A 22,854-nucleotide genomic window follows, 5' to 3' on the forward strand; every position below is an offset into this window, starting at 1 on the left:
TCGTAGTGTAGGGTTGTTTTCTGCTAAAGATCATTTAAAATTTCCGAAAGTAATCTTCATACACGTCCGAGTTTACGTGAGTGACACGAAATTATTCAGGCCACAGGATTATAATTTCACTGTTTCACCAGTAGTTAAAGAAGTCTGCTAGCCAACATGCGCTTTTTGGACGCAATCGAATCACATGCTTGTAGGTCACGGCAATACTGTCCATTATACCACGCCTTCAATAAGCATATAGTCTTCTAGCGACCACCTGATATCCAAGCGGGTAGCACCCTGGGTACACTGCATACACCTTTTTATCCCCTCACCCATGTATCAGTCGTATTTGGGCTGTACCTTGGGCAGAGAGTTCACTGTCATGTAAAGCGATTTTACTCGCTAATGCAACAATTAATTAAATCATCTTCAGTTAGTATATGTCTTTTCTTCTGAAAGTGTGTGCATTTTCAACATTTTCACGCCCCACGAATACATCCTGGAATTCGTCGGGTGCAATAAATTCGTTATGATTTCGACCACACTCTCTCGGATCCATCACTTGAGTGCCAAGCCTTTCTTTATATAAAGCGAGTGGTCTACTAGGAGGAGCACTTTTACGGATTCGGCCCCAGAGTGTTCCGTGAGTTCCTAAATAATTTTTTCTCCACATGGTCAAAACTTTGTGCGACCTGTTGGCCTGCTCTTTCCGATGAAACTCATGGAATTGCTAATTATGGTCATATCAATGCTCTTCTTGCGTATGATCTACGCAGGTCGATCTATATCAATCGCATCACCTTATTGCGTTTACAGCTTTCCCTTATTTCGAAAATAGATACTTTGGGCAATATGTTGATGATCCACACTTCTTTTCACACGCTAGATAATTGAAAGCGCATTTAGTACATTTAGGCGATTGCCAGAATCATGAAAAAGTCGTATTTTTTTTGCGTACATGTAACTCAACAGAAACCACCACCTGCCTGGCTCTTTCGCTTCCTTGTCTTCGGACAACTGATTTCAGTTTTCGGTGTTAAGTGTTGAATATCTTATGATGCAGCATATTCAGACTGTCAAACAATTGGACTCTTTGAGCCTTGAACTTGTGGGTTAGAAACTTGCAAATTTCGTAACTATCTTACTATCGAAACGTCAAAAGCGCCTCGGAAAGGGAGTGACCTCAGAACTACGATCTATGACTGTCGGAATCAGATTATGATTAGTTTCTGAAATATGCACACACCCTTCGATAACAGAATCGAGGGCTCTAAAATTATCTGTTCCTCCACCTTAAGCGAACTTATGAGCTACACATTCTGGGTACTCCTTTCCCTCTTGTGAAACTATGCTTGCACTATAGAAAGACTAATGGTAGTAGACGCAAATCCGGAATATTGCTCACCACAGGGACCTAGAACTTGATCTCTGACAGGATCTTAACTGCGAGTCCAGAACAACGAGAATCACAATTCTGCAGCGTTACGTATCAATCGAGATGTCCGATATAATGAAGAATGATGCCTACAATTCGAGTGCAGAACCTACCACAAAGTCTGCTGGGTTTTGACTGATCTGCAACAAATATCTAACCAGATCGACAACACGATTAGCGGTAGATCCAGGTCGCTTACTTTCGCTTGTGTGTCACTATTGTGTCTACTCGCCGAGGAACAGAGTGCAATACTGTTCCCCCCCTTCCCAAATTCAATAGAGCCCGTCTTCGTGATCAAATTGTCGATTAGCCGTGGGAAAATTTGAACGTAATGAGTTGATAGCGAGCGGAGGTAGGCGTGACATGCTGAAGCTCTGTTGCCGTGGAAAAGGAATTCCACCAGTGGCTTAGACAGTAACGATTTCAGTCAATAGACTATGTTATGTTTTCTCAATCAAATCGACTACGCTAATCAAATTTGTTTGCTCTCTCACCGAGTCATGGATCTTGACCAAATGGCTCTGAATCTGGAAACTGAGACAAGAAAAATTGGACTAAAGATAAAAACCAATAACACCAAGGTTCTCAGTCTGGCTGATCATCGCACTTGCATTAGTGGGCGCAACATCGAGGGATGATCAATTTGTATATCTGGGAAGCGTTGTTTCTGCCAATGGCAGAAATGCCGGCATTGATATAACAAGTTGAAAAGAATCGACGACCTGTCTGTATGACTTTTAGGACGGAATATTCATAGAACGGTTGCAAGAGCAATATTTATTAAAAAACAATATTGGCGACTTCAAAACCGAGCTAGTTCCACATAAATAGAAAAGCGACTAAATCCTGAGCAGTGGACTCTAAGCCGGTACTCAATAATCGCTCATTTTCACCCCTATAAAGTGTAAAGCACCACGAATTACTGGGATAGCTGCTCTAATCTATTCTTGAAACATTCTAATGTGGTTTCCCCCCTTAAATCCTGATTTTCCACGATAATTCTTATGCTATTTTGAAAATATTATCGCTCGTTACTTGGTTTTGTGTTTTAGAATCAAAAAATACCATGTACTAGCGTGGTTAGTGGTAATGCAATTAGTAATGAGTAGTACCTGAGATAAATCAGGATGATGACACGGAGCAGATGCAACGCTTAACCAGATTGCCTTCCAATATACTGTTATGGCCTAGAAATAAAATGGTGTGGAAAACTTCAAGACCTAGATTCAAATTGGCCTGTTGCGCAATTACTTATAAATACATAATAATACACTTTTCATTATTTTTTCTAGATTCAATAAATTCCGTAAAGGATTGGACTGCAAACCGGAAACGAAAACTTCGCGATCGAAATGTACAAAAACATACTGAAGAAGATAATGAATATGAAAAAATATCTTCGCCATCAGTAATAGCAGCAAAAGCAAAAGGCGCTAGCAAAACAAACCTTAAATATCTTGAACCTGATAAGAAATTCTTCGACTACTTCCCTATCGAAGACGTTGAATTAAATTACGATCCAAAGGAGGATGATATTCGAGTAGTCCTTCTATCTGACGATGATGATACTGATGGCAAAAAGAAGAAATCCAAGAAATTCACGGCCAGTACGTTAATGAAGAAAACTCATCCACATCAACGTCAAAAGCGAGATGTCCAATATCCCGGAAGTCAAGATGAAAGTGCTACGAGTGCAGATGGAGAAGGAGGAAAAATTACAAAACGAAATGTTTTCCCGCAGTATCTATCTAGTAATAGTATCCCTGGAGCTGATTGCAATTATATCCCCCAAAGTTCACCGAATTTTCCATGGTTCCCAAGACCGAGTAGGTTTTATCTACCAGTAGTTTACGTACCAGTGCCCGTCTTTCAAGGGTATGTACCCAGGTTGGTTGTATATATTTTAGTATACAAGCGTAACATTTCTTCCTTATGTTTATTACGTTTAGCTTTTCCATATGAATAGCAATAAATTTGATTTCTAATTCAATTTTCAGCTATCCTTTCTACCACAATCCTGCATTATCATATCCAGGCTACTTGCCCCCTCCGTGTTCACCACCTACAGCCTGTGCACCACCAACCAATCCACCACCTGCGCCAGTTGTACCAACAATGCCCAGCGGTAATAAAACTAACCTCGCAGATCGTTTTGGTAATGACGATTACCCAATAGTCTACCCAGAAGATGATAGAGTTATTTGGGATGCTTCACCTGCACGAGACCAAACCGTTTCTTCATTTGATCAACCATGTGAGTAATAATTCAGATTGAATCTATAAGAATAATAGTTTCATTACAAATATAGAGAGAGTAGGGCTTCATAATAAATTCAAGCTTTATTTCCATGCATACTTCCTAGTCTAAATATCAATTTTCAAATACATCCCACGTACTCCAATGTAATTAATTGTAGTTTCGCTTCGCCTGATTCAACTTTAACTAGATAAAGTACCTCCTAAAATCGAATCTGATTTCGAAGTTGAAAGGGGAGAAACAAAAAGTGAACAACTAATCCGATTTATGGGAACATTCTCTGTTAGTCTGAAGCTATCGATGAAAACTAAAATGCTCTTCCGATTTTCCATTATTCATTCGTTATAAGTGAGGGCTCTTCCTGAAATCCTATCTATTATACATGAAATAATAATATAAACCCCAACAGGATGGATGCAAAGTGGATATAATGTGTTCATTAAAAACTTAAGTGTTGTATTTGATCTGAATGTGGTTCTACTCACACCAACAAAAATATATTTTACAGTAGCTAAAATCATGTCCCAAAATACATTTTATAGCTTCTATCGTCTCAGCTTCTAATGCCTTGTGATTACGGTGGCCCCTGAACACTATCACCTAATTGATATAGTTAAGTATATACGCCTGTTATATGAAGTAAAAGTTATTAGCTTTTTTGATTGTTTCTTATCAATGTTTATTAAACTCCGCTTCGATTTCATTATCAATGCATACGCCTTCAGAGCTGCCCATTTCTGAATTTACCCAAGGTGCTTACGACACACTTCCTTGCCAAGAGGATCAGCTCATACCTCCGCCCCCTAGATCAGAACCGACCGCGGTTAACTCATAAGATATAGGATTCCTAATGTTTGCCGATAACCGCGTTAAGGTTCAAACTCTATCTACAACTTTATCCGCTTCTGCTTGATTTACCCAGAAGATGAGCTTTCTAACCAATTCGTCGATCGACACTGGACGCAGGGTTGAGATTTTTATTTTAGTCAAAATGATTACTCCGGCTTTTACAGCTGAAGGGTGAAATCATGAGCAGTCACCTATCTGCTTACGCGATTCATCAACATGCCAAGTCTACTTTGCGCCAGTGCGTCCGGAAACAAGTGCCATAACATCAACTGCATAATCGACCAGGAAGCGGTCCATAGGTCCCGCCCTAAGATAGATTCCTAGGCTAACTAAATTACCTTCATCCTCCCCTAGCTCCACATAAAAAAGAGTCTGCATTCTCAGATAATTACTCAATATTTCTGACATTTCTGACATCAAGCATCACGAAGAGCACCACCCGTCGAAATTCGCGGCAGTATGCCTTTTCTTGATAAACCGCTTGTACGACTTGCATGACAGCGTCGACTGTAGATCTCCCTGCTCTAAAACCGAACACCAGTTTGTATACCTCTACAGAGATACCATCGAGTTCTGGCGCCTTCTTGTTTTTCATAGAGAAGACTACGTCCTCCAACACTTTGTCATCAACCCGTGCCGGATGTGCAGGGAATAGTGTCCATACAATACGGTCCATCTGTTCAGCCTTAAGTGAACAGGGTTTCCACGGAGCTCTGATATTCGGCGTGACAAGCCCCTATGGATTCCCTTTCACCTAGATCCTGCAAAGCTGTGAACTTTACTTTTATTTATTTCGCTGAAGAGTCTCATTTTAGCTGATGTGAACTTTGCTATTTGCGTGTATGCCTTGTCCCAAGCGTTTTGCCAAACAGCGGAGCTTTTGATAATCCCTCCACAGGTTGGCAATTACCAGATTCATAACTGAATTTGCGACAGTGTCAGTTGCAACGTCACCGCCCTGCGAAGTGCCATTCAACGCGCACTACTTAGTCCAAAAGCTGCAACAGGTTTACCTTCGTCACATCGCACGCGGATTCAGTGCGCCGAGCTGGTGAACGGATCCCCCCTTCGGTGCCCAAATTGGTACCTTCCAAAGCATCCAACCTACGTGGAAAGTCCGACATTGTCTCATTCCGTACACGGTAAACGCTAGAAAATTTTATCCATACATATCGAAATCAGGCAAAGTAATTACCTCGAACCGATAAGTCGAGATACCTTGAAGCTATCGATCCTTGCTCCAGTATTGTCCGCTGATTAGCATTAGATCAGATTTTACCTAAGCAACGAACTGCACTAGCAACTTTCAACACTTTCTAATTCCGGCCTGAAGACTAGATACTGTCGCAAACCAATGCTCTTATCAGAAACGCCACGATCCCAGCAAATAATATAACTCTCCCTTTCGCTCAGTTTGTGACCCATCGACCAATTTCTGGCAAATGCTACCCTCCTGTTAGATTTCCAGTAAGTTGTAGTCAAAACACCTGTAGAACTTGAATGTGTACTCTACAGTCTCCCGTTGTTAACAAGTCTCCTCGCGTAATGCTTGGCACAGCACAGCACAACACGTAAACTCAAGACAATAAAATGTAGCCTTCTATTCCAGTAGCCCCTTGGCCGCATCGCAGAATGAGCCCTTATTTGTCGTCTTCGGACCTAATTCGGCGAAAACTTCGCTACCCTTCATTTTCCGCATGGGAGACACTTTTCCTCCACTATTTTTGGGTTAGTTCTTCTAGCAACCCCCCTTCCGTCGCTTTAATAACCAGAGCAGGCAATCTAATTCTTCCCCAATTCTTCGCCATTTTCCTTGATAATTCACCATTTTTATTCGCCTCGAATTTCGGCAGACGGCTTTCTAAGAGCCCGCCTTTTTTGCTCGGTCCAGAAGTGATTCCAGTTCCATCAGGCAGGCTGTTTTTTCTTTACAATCCCGCGCATTTCCCTATAAGCTTTTTCTTTATAGCTTCAGCAAGGACAATCGACTGAGCTTCCGCTGCATATTCTGCACATTTTCGACAATTTTCTCTGGGCTTCTTTCCGGAACATCGGCACTGGAGTTGCTGTCTTCGTACTGGAAGCTGCATTACTTTACCAGACTTCTCCTTTAGTTGAGCATGTACATTCCGGTATCCCATCCCCTTTGCTGGGCGTTTTAGTGTGCGATGCATTTTCACGCATAAACGAAGTTAACTCTTCTTCCCCCTCCCATCTCCGTAAAAATCAGCAAAACGTGTGCAAGAATGCGTGCCGTTATAGTCAGAGATGGGTGTGGAATCGGAGACACAGCATTAACCCTAGTTTTCTAGGGCCCCTCGATGTGGTCTGCTAATACCGGTTGAATGCACACTACCCGACCAGGATCCCGAAGGAGCTGGCAAAGCTAGACTCACACTACCCCATCGACGTCGGCAAAGAGCTCCAAGGACCTCCATTCTGTCCCAACGTATATCGGTTCGCTCTTAACAGAATCATAATACAAGCTAATGGGTCGGAATTACTTGCTCGGAGACTCTGGGTACACCACTTTTCGTATCGTGAGCAATCCATTTAAAATAACTCCATTCGCTGCCAGCAACCGAGCATGAATTTCGTATTCATATTTGTTATAAGTTTTTATCTGCGGTCCTAGATAGCGCAAATTATCAACAGTTTCAAAGTTCTAGTATCTTATCTTATGATGCCGACGTTATTACCATGTATTTCCTCCTACCCTCACTAATGTGCAGCCAAAGATCTCACGCATTTACCGCCAGGTCGCTCTAAATGAATGGTGTTAGTACATATGGGGTTGTTGTTCCTATAATGCCGGTATCGTCAGGATAGGCTAATAGTTGGGTATTGACACAGTATCACGAATCATTTTTTCTAGGGGCACTTTAAAAGGGATGGGCATCTCCTTGTCATTGATCGTTGCTAATGGTGAATACTTTCAAGAATTATCTTTCCGCTTTCGCATATTAACCAGGTTCAGTCCAGTCAGTCTTATCAATCTAACTTAGTCCGAATACCAAATTCTCTGATTTTTACCCGAACTATGTTATCATAGGCGTCCTTGAAGTCGATGAAAAAATAGTGCAACTAATGGGCATATGCCGAAAATTTTTCCATTGATTGTCGCAGAGATGTTGGTATATTGCTGATCTGCCTGGAGCCTTTTTGGTATGAGTAGATGATATTTCGGTCAAGGAGAATATCATACAGATGGTACTCAACAACGTGATGCCTCTATCTTTGCTGCGCAGTCATATATCATATATTTTATGGCCATCCCTTATTAATTGAATTAATTGAATTCTAAATTCTAACAAGCTTGTGACGGTGAAACGCTTCCGTTGCGAAGCGCCCCATAGTCCTTTATATACCACTCGAAAATTTTGGAGGTAGAGTCAGTATAAGCTACCCTTTTTTTGGAAGGAAGTGTGCCAACATCTTTTCGCATATTTGGGAAGATACCACGCTAACTCCTGTTAAAAGCGAGAGATAAGGGAAAGAAAATGTTATTTTTAGATTTCTTAAGAAAGAGATTTGGAATGGGCTTCGAAACTGTAACTGACATTAGCACCAATACCATCAATAAGATATTCAGAAAGTCCTGAAAAATCAGGTATAACCAAAGAACAATAAGATGAAAAAGTTTAAAGCAGATGTAGAAGAGCAAGAAATGGGATCAGCGAATTGTAGAAAAGCGATGGGAGGAGGGAACGAGAAGCTATTGCCAACATATAGCCAGAAAACTTAAACCTCCGTCACTTATGATGAGCAAATCTTCAATTCGCAAAATATGTTGAATACGCAGTCCAAAAAAAAAATCTTCGGGATTTTAAGAGCGGCGGAATATTGGCTGAGATACCAATTTCGCCCAAAATGTATTGCAGATTTTCACACCGAACCAAATAAGCTATTTACGCAGACAAGGATGAGAGTGGCGCACAGACGTAAAGTCGTAAAATGCTAGGCAACTAGATAGCGAGATCTTGCAATACACCAATCCAGTCCATTCTGAAAGAATATAGGAATAGGAATAGGAAATCTTCATCGTGGGAATCAAATTTCATCGTCTACCAATGCTTCTATACATTGGATCGACTAATGAGACAACAAATTTTTAGGAGATTCTATACATGGTTGCCAAAATATCTATCTATCAATCACAGCCACGCACCGTCGCTATCATAACTTTGCGAGCAGCTTGAACTCTTCCTACACTGCCCTGTAACACGTAATTCCAGGAGGACTCAATTACCGGTCATCTTAGAATAATAGGTTTCATTTCATAGTATAATCTGCAATGGAGCTGTTGCCTTCCTTAATACGTCAACCAGCTGCTGTCACTTCCGCCTCCAAATCAACTAGTTCGTCAGGTATCTGGTCCGTCCGGTGATACAGGCATGTGTTGATAAAATTTTGGGGCTTTCGGGAAACAGTGCTGGTCACTTGCACAGAGCACAACATTGGCGCACAATAGTTTTAACTTGATTTTGGTGATGGAATTTCCAGATTTTTCGCAAAACAAGAAAGGCGGATCTACCACTATCGATGCATCAAGTTTAGTGCCGCCGTCAGCAAAAACGATGACACCACAATGTACAAACTGTTCAAAAACTTCGATCTTCTGCCTATGCAAACAGTAAGAATGTGACGACCAACCAGGCCTTAAATTTTGGTTTTATTTGTTTTCTTCCATTTGCTTTCTTCTCCATATTCAGAGACATCTCGGCATATCAAGAGATTCAATAAATCCTTTGCCTTCTGTGTTCGATTCATAAACATGTTCAGAAATATTTGTGTGCTTTCTTGAACAACTTCGATTTTCCATTATACCATCATCTGGAGATATGCTTTCTGCTCACTCCTTTGTGGAGTATAAGGTAAATGAGACTCAGCTGCTTCAGTTTCGTCATCATAACACTTAATGCTGAACAAGTGATAAGCTGACAGTAGCGTCACAAACGCAAAATGAATGCAAACGTGTATAATTCGTTATTATTTGGTATAGTACAATCGGACGATATGAACAAGGTCCATCTAGCTTTTCACTAAGTTTCAAAATCAAAATATACTTCTGCTCGTTTCTCAAGCCTGTTTCTGTTGCAAAGGCTATTATCCGAAATATAATACTATTATCATTATCATTACTTCAAAAGGAAATCTTTTAATCATTCAGAATCCTCTTGGTTTTCCGACACTTGTCACCTCTGGACTTTAATTGCTATTTTGGAGTGTGTCCTCATATGTTACTATTATACTTTGTTTTATGCATACCCCTTATATTTGAATTGTATGGTTGCTACATCCCCTTATGTCGGCTGGGAGCCTAAGTCGAAAAAACTGAACGAAAATTATTTCTTGGGAACCAACGAACCATGAAAACTTTACCTTATCTTAATTGTGGTAACTTCCTCCATCAACACCGTTTTTCTCCTCTATTGGCAATCAGCATTCTTAGAAATGCTATCTCAAACCATTATTAGATAAACACAAGCAAAAAATATGATGAAAGATGATTACGATTCCTTGATCTAGAGCCATTAAATGTAACTCGAGATAGCAAAGCAATTAGAGACGAGTTCGCTATCAATACAGGCCAGCCGGTATCTTCTATCATGTCGCTGGTCATATGTATATGGCACCAATTCATGTTTCCTACTCTATAGGGGAGGGTGCAATGTCATCCATCGCTTCGCTTACAACCAACCCCTTCCATTCACAACAGATCCAATTTACCGAAGTCAAGAGAAATCGCATTCGGTGGATAAACAGACATGAACGGGTTAACATTCTGTGTCCTTTGAAGTGGGATGGGAGTTATTGCTCTTCCTGCCGAACAGTGTACTATTCGCTATATATCTTCATCAACACAGTGACATATTGATATTTGATGTTTCGATGTGCTCGATAACTTCTCAATCAATCATTGAAGAAAACATAGAAGTTGAAATATCCGATAACGTTGGGGTTTTTTCGTTCTACGCTGAATACTTTAAGAGTTCTTTTGCGTGTGAATCTATGCTGGAGGATTTTTCTTTTTGAAATTTATATAAATATGTAATGATGCATATCTCATTTTCTTTTGTAGTTATTTTCGTTACATTTTCATCACATGAACTAACATATAAGCGTGGAGAATACTTTGCGTTTGTAATAAGTTAAACCCAGTTCATGTTGCTTTGTTATCCACATCCATCCGGTCTATAAAATAACTTTGTTTCCTAATTTCAGCACCACCAGCAGCAGCGCTGCCATTCCCGACCACAACGCAAAGACCTGCAACTGTGTCCACCCGAAGACCTCCACCACCCCTCATTCATAGACCAGACAGACCTGAGAAACCAATTGTCAGGCGAACTTCCACAACCAGACCAACAACAGGTGAGTTCGGTGTTTAGGATGCACGGCTCATATCTAGTATCCTGCAATGCAATGTTACTGCTTCCGTGCTGTGTCATTTTCTACAAAATATTATTTAATCCAGTCCTGCCTATGTAAATGAATGTGTGTGCTTTTTGAAATATTTACCGTTTTGTAAACAATTTATTGAAATTCTTGAGTTGATATTAGCGTAATAAAGAAATCAACCTGAAATTCGAAAATTCAGATTTATTTGCTTTCGTTTATAGTGTTTTGCTTTTGAAAAGGCATGCCAACCGTGTTATTTACTGACATGTATGTAACAAACATTTCACCAAATTTTGCACTGTATCTACTATTTCAATCAATCTAAAAGAAGAAATCGTAAAGACTAGGTTAAGCTAAACCTGGTTATTATTACCGTTCTAAAAATTACCGCGTTACTTATCAAATCCAGCCCTCATTGTGAAATGAGCTCTATGAAGACTGATACATCATTCTTCGTTTGAATTAAATTTGATGACAAAATGCAATCTCTTATCTCCAATCCTCAGTTAAGAAAAGGATTAATGTTTAAAATTCGGCAAAATTCAAACCTTTTTTAACCATTTTATTCTGTTGAGCATGGTTCGATGTTGTGACAGCAGTTTTGATCCACCTAAACGGATACCTTTGGTCATGCCGATGCTGGAAGGTCAATTTTGTAATTCAGCACCATTTATTCTACAGTTCAATGTAAAAATGACTCCTAACTTATAAATGGCTAAATGTTGTTACCCGTAATTTATTCCGCTTTATTGTCACAGTTTTCCTTTTATTATATATTATGACAAGTGTTTTGAAAAGTTAGCGTTGACGTTCACCGAAGCTAGTCAGGCTTCATTGATTATATTTTGTCAGTCACACTTTTTGGAGAGTTTAAGGGAATGGATAGATTTGCGGTTTGTATTGCAGCCTTTCTCTCATCGAAACTTTATTGGCATTCTTCCATGGGCTCACTTTTAGCTTTACAAACATTCCTTAAAATATTATCTCTTGCTTCAGGGGATAGTTACCTTGAAATTTCTGCAGGCATCTCTGTAAGCCTACGCAGCACTCATCTGATCCGCTGGCAATCTTTTAGAAGGTACTGCTGGAAAATATGCACAATACACAATGCATCTTGTTATATTGAATGTCCCCTACTTCGGAGTGCTTGAAAAATTTGGCTGGTTTAGTCGCTTTCCATGAAGGTTTACCTCCTTTGCTTCCATAGGTCCTTAGGTTTCAGCGTACGTAACTTCTCATCTGTAGCTATTTTCACAGTAGCGGTTGCCTGCCCGGGAAAAGGGAAAGCAAACTGTAAGGTCGACTTCTTACATGATTTTGAAGCAAACCAGCATTCAAAAGCGGCTTAGTCAGTCGACTTATCAATTGTCGCGAAAAAATCATACAACCTCGCTTAAAAAAGCACTAGGATTTCAAAATTATTCATCGAAATCCATACTGGCCCCTTCAAAGTAATCCTATTTTTCGGCCCAATCCCCAAAACATTTTGTGTATCCACTGCTTGGTATGTCCTTTAGAGCCAGCTTCGATTTTTCCATTATCTCTCTCGGCTGCTAAATTGTGTCCATATTCCTTTTTTTGTGTGAAACAGAATCGATTCAATGTATATCGGTCCGTCTCTCTGTCTGTCTATCTGTCACACCCGATTTATTGGGAAATGGCTAAGGCTATATTTGCCGAGAACATTGGGTCTCATTTTGTGTTAAGTTTAAAGGAGGCTCCAATGCTTGTGAAAAGGGGGGTGTAAAATTTTTTTTACAGAATGTAGGGGTATAAATTGTATTGATCTTATTTCTAATATTGGGTATAACATAGGGGAGTGAAGGTTCAAAATGTTCATATGCCTCGAAAGTGTAAAAGGTCTCGTTGCCAGAACCTATCCAAACGAAAAATCTGAAAAATTTACGTAGCTATGCAAAATCTAGGCCTCAAAATACATCCCATTCATATACCTACTCCAATAAAGCTTATTACCATATTTTAAAATTTACTCGAAAACTCCCATTAAGTTCATCCTATAGTTACAAAATTTGGAAAGTTTTAAAAAAAGTACAAGTATTATTAGCAAAGTCCCAGAAGATCAAAATTATGGATTTCACTAGAATTTATCGCAATCTAAGACGTGCCAACGGCACTTTCTCACCGGTAGCTCTCCACTCCAGTGGCGAGTTCTAAAACGCTTGGAGAACGCCGGTGGCGCCGTCTACCCGCTCGCATTCGCAATATTGGAAATAAATTTCGAATGCCGCTGCTGCGCTACAATATTAAGGAATATTTTGAATTTTTAGCTATATACGGAGAAAGGTGGAAATGAAATTTCTCACGTAAAATGAGCACAAAACCTTTATTCCCAAGGCGTCCAGCTGCCGGTATTCGTGGTGTTACTTATCCGCAAAGTCTTTTTCTTTTTGATGAATTGCGTAAGGCGTAAAAGTCTCATAATGAGCAGATGCTCATTGTTCATTTTCTAACCTTCTCGCAAAAGCTGATGATACACAACACCGTTGTAATCGATGAAAACCGTTGAGTCTTTTTTTGACTGATACCTACGTGTTTTTTTCGGTCTCGACCTCCTCGTAACACGCCATTCATCCATTCATCTCCTGATGTCAACCATAAACCCACATCGCGTTTCTAATAATGACATACCCCAAGTATGTTGGCCGCGTTTGAGCCATACACGTAATATTTTTGTTTTGCAAAATTTAATACAAACTGGTTGTTGCAATTAATTTCATATTGTAGAAAATCGAAAACACAGATACAGATAGATATAACCAATAGGCGTGAAAATAACAAAAAAGCGCAATTTTAACGGCCATTCGTTCGTTTTTCGTTCTTTCATCAACATAGGGACATTCAGACTATTAGAATATCTCGTAAAGACTATACTGTAGATCCACAAATTGGGGATTGAACTCACTTCCTTCGATGAGACCAGCCGATATGACTTTCTCAGACCACAGGCACCTTGCTCTTGTAATGGGCATGAAATTGTCCCCAGCTGCTCCGTTGCGAAATTCACGGAAGATAAATTGCGTAAGGTACAAACCTATTTGCCCGAATAAGCCTTTTTGGTTGTTTTTTTTTTTGGAACCTGGGTTTTCTCAGCAAACTATTGCCTGAGCTCTGCCTCAAATGGGGAGATTAGATGATTGATATGAGTCGACTTCCAATAGGTTTCAGTTCCTATTACTCCTTGCAAATATTCGCTTGGTCTCGACATTTTTCAAAACCTCCGCGATCATGTTGCCAAATGAAGAACGTATAGGCAGAACACCGTGAATAATTGTTGATTTTATTTTTGGAGACACATGAAGGGAATTTCTTTCTTCCGTTTGACCATAGAACTTCAATGAAAACTGGAACTGGGTGAGCCCACTTCAGCGCCATCCACCTTCTTGTAAAGCACTTCTAGAACTAATATAGATTTGTAGTCTGCTCTTTCCTCCTTTTTTTGCACTGCTTACTTCTTGACCGCCTCGTGCAGGAGAGATTGGATTGAATTTACGGTCGGTCTTAAGGGGCTTTGACCAAGCAAAATAATTTTGGGGTCTGTGGATTTCTAAAAGCAAGTCTTTAATATCTATATTAAACCAGTGCACCTGAGGTTCTTGCCCAATGAAGAAACTCTCGTAGGGGTCCAGTTTGTTGCGCTTGACCTCTTTGAGCACCGTTACCCTCTCCATTTCATGGTCATGCTCCACAATACGCCATGCGACTACAGAATTGATATGTGTTTTTCTACACCTTTTCATTAGCTCAGGTTCTTTTAAATGTTCCTTGACCTGAGTGCTCACTAGCCGTTTGGTTTGCTCTACGTAGGTGCATGGCCAATCTTCGCAAGATGCCTCTTCCTCTCTCATCGTTAATTTTATACTGGTGGGTCACTTGTTGATTTGGTCAAGTATATCTAACTTATCTTTCTCCTTTACAATGACCAGAAAGTAATCAACATAGCGTAGCCAAATTTTAGGTTTTTTGTGAATTTTTTCTAATATAATCATGGTTGGGCGGGGATGGTATTCAGGAGTTCGAGAAAAGTCCCTTATTTTCCAGCTCCTCTATAGAATTGTCGCGATCGCCCCTTAAGAATGAATAGCCCCTCTCCTTGCTTGCAAACGGCCTTACCAATGAACTTCTTAATTATATGAAAATAGTCTTTTCTGTGATTCCTAAATCTTATAAAATAGAGGTGGCCGCTGCGAGTTTTTAGTGTGCTTGCAAAGGCAGATCTTCCTCTTTTTCCTACATACCTTTTTACATCCGCTTCCTCCAGGGGTGGAACAGATCAAACTTTGCTATACTGATATCAAATTATTCTCCTTTTAAAGCGCCATAACATTTTAAAAGTGATAACGGAGAGGTTCAAAATTAAACCCTACCATTTGTACTTAAAAATAAAGCCACTTTGACAAGCCACCACTTTTATCACCATAATTCCCCAACCTTCCTATTTCTCCTGTATACCCGCTCTGAAGGTAGAGTTGAAAATTCAAACTTGTCGACGATGATATTAGACAAACATACTTACATAATAGTATCACCATCATCATCAATAGCGCAACAACCGGTATACGGTCTAGGCCTGCCTTAGTAAAACATTTCAGTTTGGCGCCGAGGTCCACAAATTCGATATTCTTTATTGTTGCCTGTCATTCTGGCCTATGCCATCGGTCCATTTGAAACAAGGTCTGCCAAAGTCTCCTTTCCCAGCCATAGATATTACCCTTATAGACTTCCTAGGCCTAATCATTCTTACTCATACGAATTAGGTGGTTCGCTCACCGCAGTCTAGGAGCAGAGGTTCTATTAATTCATAACCAGAAGATGGTGGTACCGCTCGAAACACCATGTTATAATAAAATTAAATTAACAGTTAATTTGGAAACTTCCTTGCAAATCAAGTAATACAATAAAATTATTAGGGTTGAATTTTCCAATAAGGTTCAAAAACTATCTGGTGATTATCATTATAAAGCTATAAATTCGTGTTATCAAAAGCACATTTGTTTTATGTTAGAGCAACATGGAAGATTAATTCAGGCAATGAATCGTTTTCAGTAGAAGTGCATCTGCCAGTCTTTTAACCAAATCCTTCAACGCATGCCACTACCCCCTAATATGTAGACATAAGTTTTCCAACTACACAATGTAACTTTTAAGCATGCCTTGCAACATAATCTAATGCTAAAGAAATGAAGAAAGTCAGTTTATCTTGTTTGCGTTCTATTCTGCCTTCCTGACACCCCAGTGAATTAACACCATAATTGGGGTGGCTCGCATGTTAGCAAATGCCTGTAATCGCTCCCTTAACAAACATCTCCCAAAAGTAAAAGTATATAAAAAGCCTGGGCTAACATGATACTGATTAAGTGCTGATATAAGAGCCTAAGTTTGTTTGCTTGTGTTTGATTAAGCAAGTAAAGAAAGAAGAGGCACTTTATTGATTGGGATGAGTGGTTGACTCTTCAAATTATACTAAGAAGCAAGTACAGCTTGTGCCCACTTGTGCTTAAATAAAGTTGAACATCATTATTTAATGATCAACTCCCTTAGGATTTCGCAGACCAAATGAAATGCGAAAATTTGCTAGCGCGATAGCAAATCAACGTGTATCAGGTAAGCCTCTTTTTGATCATGGAACAGGAGCTGATTTTTGTTTTGGTCTTCTATAAGAATAATTGAGAAAACATTTTCCAGTGGGCTACCAAATTAATTATAGGAAATAAGCGCGTATATGTATATACAATTAAAACATTGCTCCACAAGTATAATAATTGAGGTGGATGGAAAAGTTGTCTCTTACGACTTTGGGATTCATTGGTCCAGTCTGAACCAAAGCGTAGTAGTTGAGCTTCAGCAAATCCGTTATGATTTAGACTGAACTTACGGTTATTATTCATTCGGAGAACATGAGAATATATTCTTCAACAGCAAACATAACTCAGAAAAATATCAGGTTACAATTGAAAATATCTCAGCGACTTTGTTAGATGAAATTATGAGCATTTATTCTAAACCAAGATATTATCGTTTTTATTATCAAATAACTCTCAGCTCCCGTTCGTTCCAATATACAAGTTATTCACCCTCGAAAAACCTATTTTTAGGAATATTCGATTCGTCAGCATCAAACGCTCTCGGTGGTGGTTTCCGCAGTAAGTCGCAATCATATATTAAAATATTCATTTCAATTTCACGGAAACAAAACATGTCTTCATTCCATATTTTAGGTAGCTTCGGGGCTCAACCTGCCAGACGACCCACACCGCCCCCACCTCCACCACCAACACAAGATCCAGAAACACCTTCCAGGTGTATCTGGGCAATAGTCTCATGCTGTTCTCGTAACGACTTAGCCGTACGTTATGCATGTTTCGAACAACTCGGCTGTCACGGAGCTTTCTGGGATCGGAATCCGTGTGCGGATAAGGTGCAGGACGCTGCTCTCGAGGAAACCTCACGATTCTTCGATAGAAAATAAGTGAAAAAATATAGAGCTCTAAGACGCTGGAAATGGTGTAACAAATATGAGCATATTCTTCATACTCGATGAAAAACAACCGTTTTGGACTCCATTGTAAATTCAATATATTCATTCGTAAGATGTAGAAAAATTAGATTGTAAGCTTGATATTATTTATTATAATATAAACGTCATATGCGATTGTAGATATGATATAATTCACTATACATAACTTTGAGTATGAGATTCAAACATGAATTTACCGAATTTATTAGATACTTAAGCATGTTAAGGCAGCTCAACCAATTAACTCTTCAACAGTATCAATCTTGTAACGAAGGTGCAAAGAGAAGTTCATCAAGTATTCAAATAACCAAACTCTTCGAAGCCACTAATCATTTTGTAAAATGTTCAAAAGCTTTTTGTAATTTTTATCTCATTTGAAATAAAGTAGAGATTTCAAAATCTCGTTTAGTTATCCAAAAGGAGCAGTTATTAATTATACTGTTGTGTATGTCATTTTATCCGGCAACAGATAGCGCACTCAACAAGTCATATTCTTCTCAATAAAGAAGGGACCAGCACCTCTTTCCCTCACGACTATATTGCAGCAAAACCGACTAAATTGAATCAAAATGACCATAAGAATAAAGTGTGGGCTACTCTTTGGATCCGAATATGTGTTACCCCTATGCAAACAATGCTTTCATATTGCACGTTAGATAGACTGAAGAAAAAGGACAATTAATGTTCCAAGGACTCAGGCCCGATCCATATGTAAATTGGGCCAGTACGCCCCGTCAGACGGATTCCTGCCTGTATTGCTTTACAGATTTTTTTTCCGAAATTAAGGATATCTCAAGATGGCCGTCAACATGCGACTTCATCGTTGAAAAACACATTTCTGTGGTATGCCATATCCCAAACGAAATCTAGCTTTAGTCTAGCTTAGGCAAACTATTTGCCTCTGCATAGACCAACTGTCAGTCGTCTTTTTCATGCTGCCTTAAGTTTGTGGGAGGCGGACAACTGCATATTAGATGTAGGACCGGCCTTTTTCATACCCCCCACAGACATGTGAATGCACCTAAAGTGGTGGCTTTGCCTAGGACTTCGTTTAAGCCGCAGTTTCCGTTAGAGACCTTACTAATTTTTTATAGTCCCGCTTCTCAAGGAACGCCTTAGATTCCATACCAAAGGTTTTCGACAGCCAACAGTGGTTCAAATTCCACCATTCGGTGAGTTGGATCCTTGTGACGTTACCCTTCTGATTATGTTAGTTTTGGTGTCAGCGTTGTGAAAGCAAATTTTTTTGCTTGCTAATATATCAACTTCCCCTTTTTATTAAGGTTTTAGAATCCTTACACCCAAATCAGGGATATTTCGTTCAGTTAGGGAAGCATAACATGTGCAACATGTATGGCACGCAAAAATACTACCCCGGTACGCCAATAAAATAAGAGGAATTGGATTGCCGCTAATGACACCTGGAATGTTGATCTCCGAGATTCAGTACAAAGTGTCGGAATATAAGCTGTCTTTTCAATGTGCTTATTGAATATCCGAAGTAATTTGGCTGGTGGTGGTGAGGGGACGCTTTTTCAGGCTTTTGCTGTGTGGCAAATGTACGAGGCTTATGCTACGTGAACAAGGAAGTAGTTGATGGTAAGATACGCGGCCAATAGTTCACGATCCGGGGTGCTGTAGTTCCATGAAGCAGGATTCAACTTCTTCAAGAAAAAACTCAGCGACTATTAGTTTTGGTTCACCTTTTGATCAAGAGCAGCGCCTACTGCATTCTATGAGGTATCGATCAACATAGCTAATGGTGAAACCTGTTGATTCCTCAACAAACAAAAGTGTAACGTTCACCAGCTATTGTTTGGTGGTCTTAAACACCTGGACGGCTTCTGGAAACCATACAACCTGCGCAAGTCCTTGGTTTTAAGAGCAGGCAGGAAAGCATCATTGGTGGTGAGTGACTTTGATCAGGGAACGACGATAGTAGTTCACCATGCCCAAGAATTTTGTGAGATATTTTACTTTCTTTGGAAGCGAAAAGCTCGTGATCACTTGTACCTTGTCTGGGTCGGGTTATATGCCATGAATCGTGATGGAATAACCTAGAAATTTCACCTACGGTTGGAGGAAATTTCGTTTTTCAACATTCAAAACTAAGCCACGGTCAAGGAAGCACTGAAAATGGCAATCGAAATGTGCCAAATGCTACAACTCGGCGGAGAAGTAAATCAAGTAGAAACGGAAGTCCAAGTTCCGTAGTACAAAGCGAATGAATTTTTGGAAGGTTTGCACCACGCTAAACACTTCAAAAGCATCCTGTAGCTCCAAAAGTCCGAAAGACAAATTGCGGCCTTTGGAATATCTTCGGGAGCTATAGGGATTTGGTAGTATACTTTCGTGTGATCCAAGGTCGAGAAAACAACAATTTGCTAAATAATGCACAAAGTTTTGGGATGATTGGACTGGGTTCTGGTCCGGAATCGTCTGAACATTCAGCCTCTTATAAACACCACAACGTCGCCATTCGCCATTGGGCTTGGGGACCAAATGGAATAGAGATAATCAACAGCTGTTGCAAACGCTTCCTAAACCTTGCTTCATTAATTCGCAGCGCCGAGATTATGGGATAGTAAAGGCCGCCCCTTTGATAATATTTATCATGCTTAACGGTAGTAATGTTGTGGTATTTAAAGGGGAATGCGCGAAAGCGTGAACCGGCGACGTCTTCAAAAATAATGGGAAGAGTTGTTGTTTGCGCAGGTTGAAATTTCCCCTGGCGACCAAAGAGAGTTTGAGGGGTCTATGACGGAATTATGTTATATATCCACCGGCAGCCCATATTGACACAGGAAGTCTGCGCCGAATGCGGGAAACTTATGTCAGCTAAAATGAATCGCCACGAGAAAGTCCTTCTCTGCTGAGGTGGGTGTTGTTTGCAGTCGCTAATTTCAGCTGCTCTTAGGCCTGGAGAGGCCTAATCTGCCCCTTTGTCTATCAGAAAATTGCGCCTATTAAGGAGTCATGCAATGTTAGGCGAAGTGTTGCTGCGTTTCAGGTAGACGTCGTCGGGTCCCCAGCGAACTTAATTTTTTGGTGTTGCATACATGGAATGAAACATTTAGTGATCTGATGTGGAGACCTGCGATGGTACCAACACATGTCAGAATTAGGTGCCGATCACACGACTACCCGACCCGCCCATTTCTTGAGGTGCACGTCGACACGGTCTTTGACCACAATACGTTAGTTTGGGAATGCGAGCAAGTTCGTTGGCACTTGGGTCTCTGACATATCATTTTCCACATATTTCGCACCCCCCAATCTGCGGATCCTGAGTTTTAGAAATCCCAGCTCTTTCAACTGTACTAGCCAGGCATAAGATGCATTTAAATTGACTTTAAGCGCGGTACGCTAATAGACTTCATCCTTAAATTGCCGTTTTTGGATTTGAACGATAGTGTATGAGTGATGGCTTTCTTGAAAATTCTAGAAGTACAGGTACAGTACAGGTTGTATAGGAATGTGGGTCTAGGCTTAGGTTTTTCCGGACTAGCTTCCTAAGAACCTTTTGTAATAAGTATTAATTTTGGCGATGGAGAAAGGACCATCACGAGGCAACTATGAAACCTTATGAAAATTAGCAATTCGAGTGGCTGACCCTATTTACTTCATAATTAATCAAGCTAACTAATTGCTACTTTCACTAGAAAGGTAACCTACAAACGCAATACAACACGGGTCGGAACTTCCATAAAGTGCTATTATGATATTCTAAGTGTTTTTTTACTATAGTTACAAGACCTACCTTTAATATCCTTAATAGAGTCATTGAAAAGCTTACCCTTGCAGTCTAATAGTAAATCCACTGCCATAAACTTTGTTACGTTGAGGAAATTATAATGTAGCCACTAGTACCCAACCTCAGTTTAAAACCTTTCACCCCTATCACGTAGTGACCTGCTAGTTTCTACAAAATGGAAAGGCATTTCAAAAACCGGTCTCCTCCCCATTGTTTCATCTTAGGAACCTGCTGGAGATTTCTGAAGCTATAGAGTAGGGTAGTTTACCCACTGTAACAAAACTAGAGCTCATACATGAAAATAGCTTTGACAAAATTTTATGAATGTAGCCTCACTGTCAAATTAATCATTTTATGATAAAATTTGCATTATGCTTCAAAGTGAATAATACTACTGCATTCGTCTATTATATTTAAAATGCCTATCAGCAAGCGGAGCTGTTGAATTGAATAAGGAAAGCGGATTTAAGAGCGTTGTCGAATTAGTTTCATTACCATGGTTAATGAGTTGTCTGTGGAAATTTAAATTGCTGACTTAATTTCTCTTACTTTGCCGAAGAGGATTGTATTAATTAAAAATGAAAAAAAGTAAAATTAGGACTTCCAATGTACCATGACCGTCCGGTTGTGGATAAAATCCGGCTCAATAGGTTACGGTGGGCGGGTCACTTAATCCGTATGGATGAGAATGATGCAGCCCGGAAAGTCTATAAGGGCAATATCTATGGTAGAAAAAGAAGACGAGGCAGATCCTGCCTGAGATGGAGCGATGGCGTAAGTCAGTACGCGAGACAGCTTTTAGGGATATCGAATTGGTGGACCTCGGCGCAAAACCGGGATGTCTGGAGTTCCTTTTTAAGGCAGGTCTAGACCGGATACCGGTTGTTGCGCCGTTGATGATGATGATGACGTTGACACCCGATGTGATGAGTTTTTTTTATGTATTACACAATATATGCATTGATAATACCCTGAGAACTCTAACGGAAAAATTTCATCTATAAAATTCTACCAACTTGTTTTTATTTAGATTTTCTTTTTGTATTTTTCCTTTCTATTTCTATTATTCTTTAGCTCTTTTGGCATGATCATTTGTTTTTTTCATTATTTTGTTTATTATTATTACATTTTGCGGCTTTTTCCAGGGACTATTCTTAGCTACTGGTAAATTATACACAAAATGAACATCGGCACATTCAATGACCAGTAGTTGCCGCGGCTCATTAACACTTGAAGCAGAGGAGACATTGGATCGCCACCCGCCGCCCTTCGGTTCACATTCACGAGCCTAGCTAGTCCAGAGGCGAGTGGCACTGCTTGTCGACTTTTTCCAATCTTCTTTTGGTTTTCGGGATAGCTCTGCTCTCGTAGTTAACCGTAGTCAAAATGGATAGTCCTACAATAGTGGCCAACCTCTGCATCTTATTAAAGGGATATTTGTTTCTGCCTACCTGTCACACGTAATCAGATTACACTTTAGGATATTTTCAGAATCGATTTTTTTTATTACATACATCGTTAACTAGCTAATCCCAGAATACACTGCCAGAATTTCAAAGCGATATTCGAATTTCTTTAGATTTTATAATCATAAAACCGAAAAATTATCGAGTACAGGCTCAGTTTGAGCGCCCAGAAGG

At 39.9% G+C, this 22,854-nt stretch overlaps 2 protein-coding genes across 5 annotated transcripts in view; one reads left to right on the forward strand and one right to left on the reverse strand.

Moving 5' to 3' along the window:
- LOC119650999 (actin cytoskeleton-regulatory complex protein PAN1-like) overlaps nucleotides 1-17,879 on the forward strand; it is a 375,349-nt gene extending 357,470 nt beyond the window's left edge. For 2 of the 4 annotated variants that reach the window (XM_038054284.1, XM_038054283.1), the window contains 6 exons: nucleotides 2,710-3,304; nucleotides 3,415-3,671; nucleotides 10,749-10,898; nucleotides 16,485-16,547; nucleotides 17,039-17,086; nucleotides 17,162-17,879. In XM_038054284.1, the coding sequence (XP_037910212.1) occupies nucleotides 2,710-3,304; nucleotides 3,415-3,671; nucleotides 10,749-10,898; nucleotides 16,485-16,547; nucleotides 17,039-17,086; nucleotides 17,162-17,412 (1,364 nt within the window). In that variant the 3' untranslated portion in view covers nucleotides 17,413-17,879. The remainder of the gene's footprint in view (nucleotides 1-2,709; nucleotides 3,305-3,414; nucleotides 3,672-10,748; nucleotides 10,899-16,484; nucleotides 16,548-17,038; nucleotides 17,087-17,161) is intronic. The other 2 variants (XM_038054285.1, XM_038054286.1) reach the window with 2 other exon arrangements.
- LOC119651000 overlaps nucleotides 1-22,854 on the reverse strand; it is a 614,818-nt gene that overhangs the window by 455,450 nt on the left and 136,514 nt on the right. The window lies entirely within an intron of this gene.

This window comes from Hermetia illucens, chromosome 3 (genome assembly GCF_905115235.1).
Source record: "Hermetia illucens chromosome 3, iHerIll2.2.curated.20191125, whole genome shotgun sequence".
Lineage (NCBI taxonomy): Eukaryota > Metazoa > Arthropoda > Insecta > Diptera > Stratiomyidae > Hermetia > Hermetia illucens.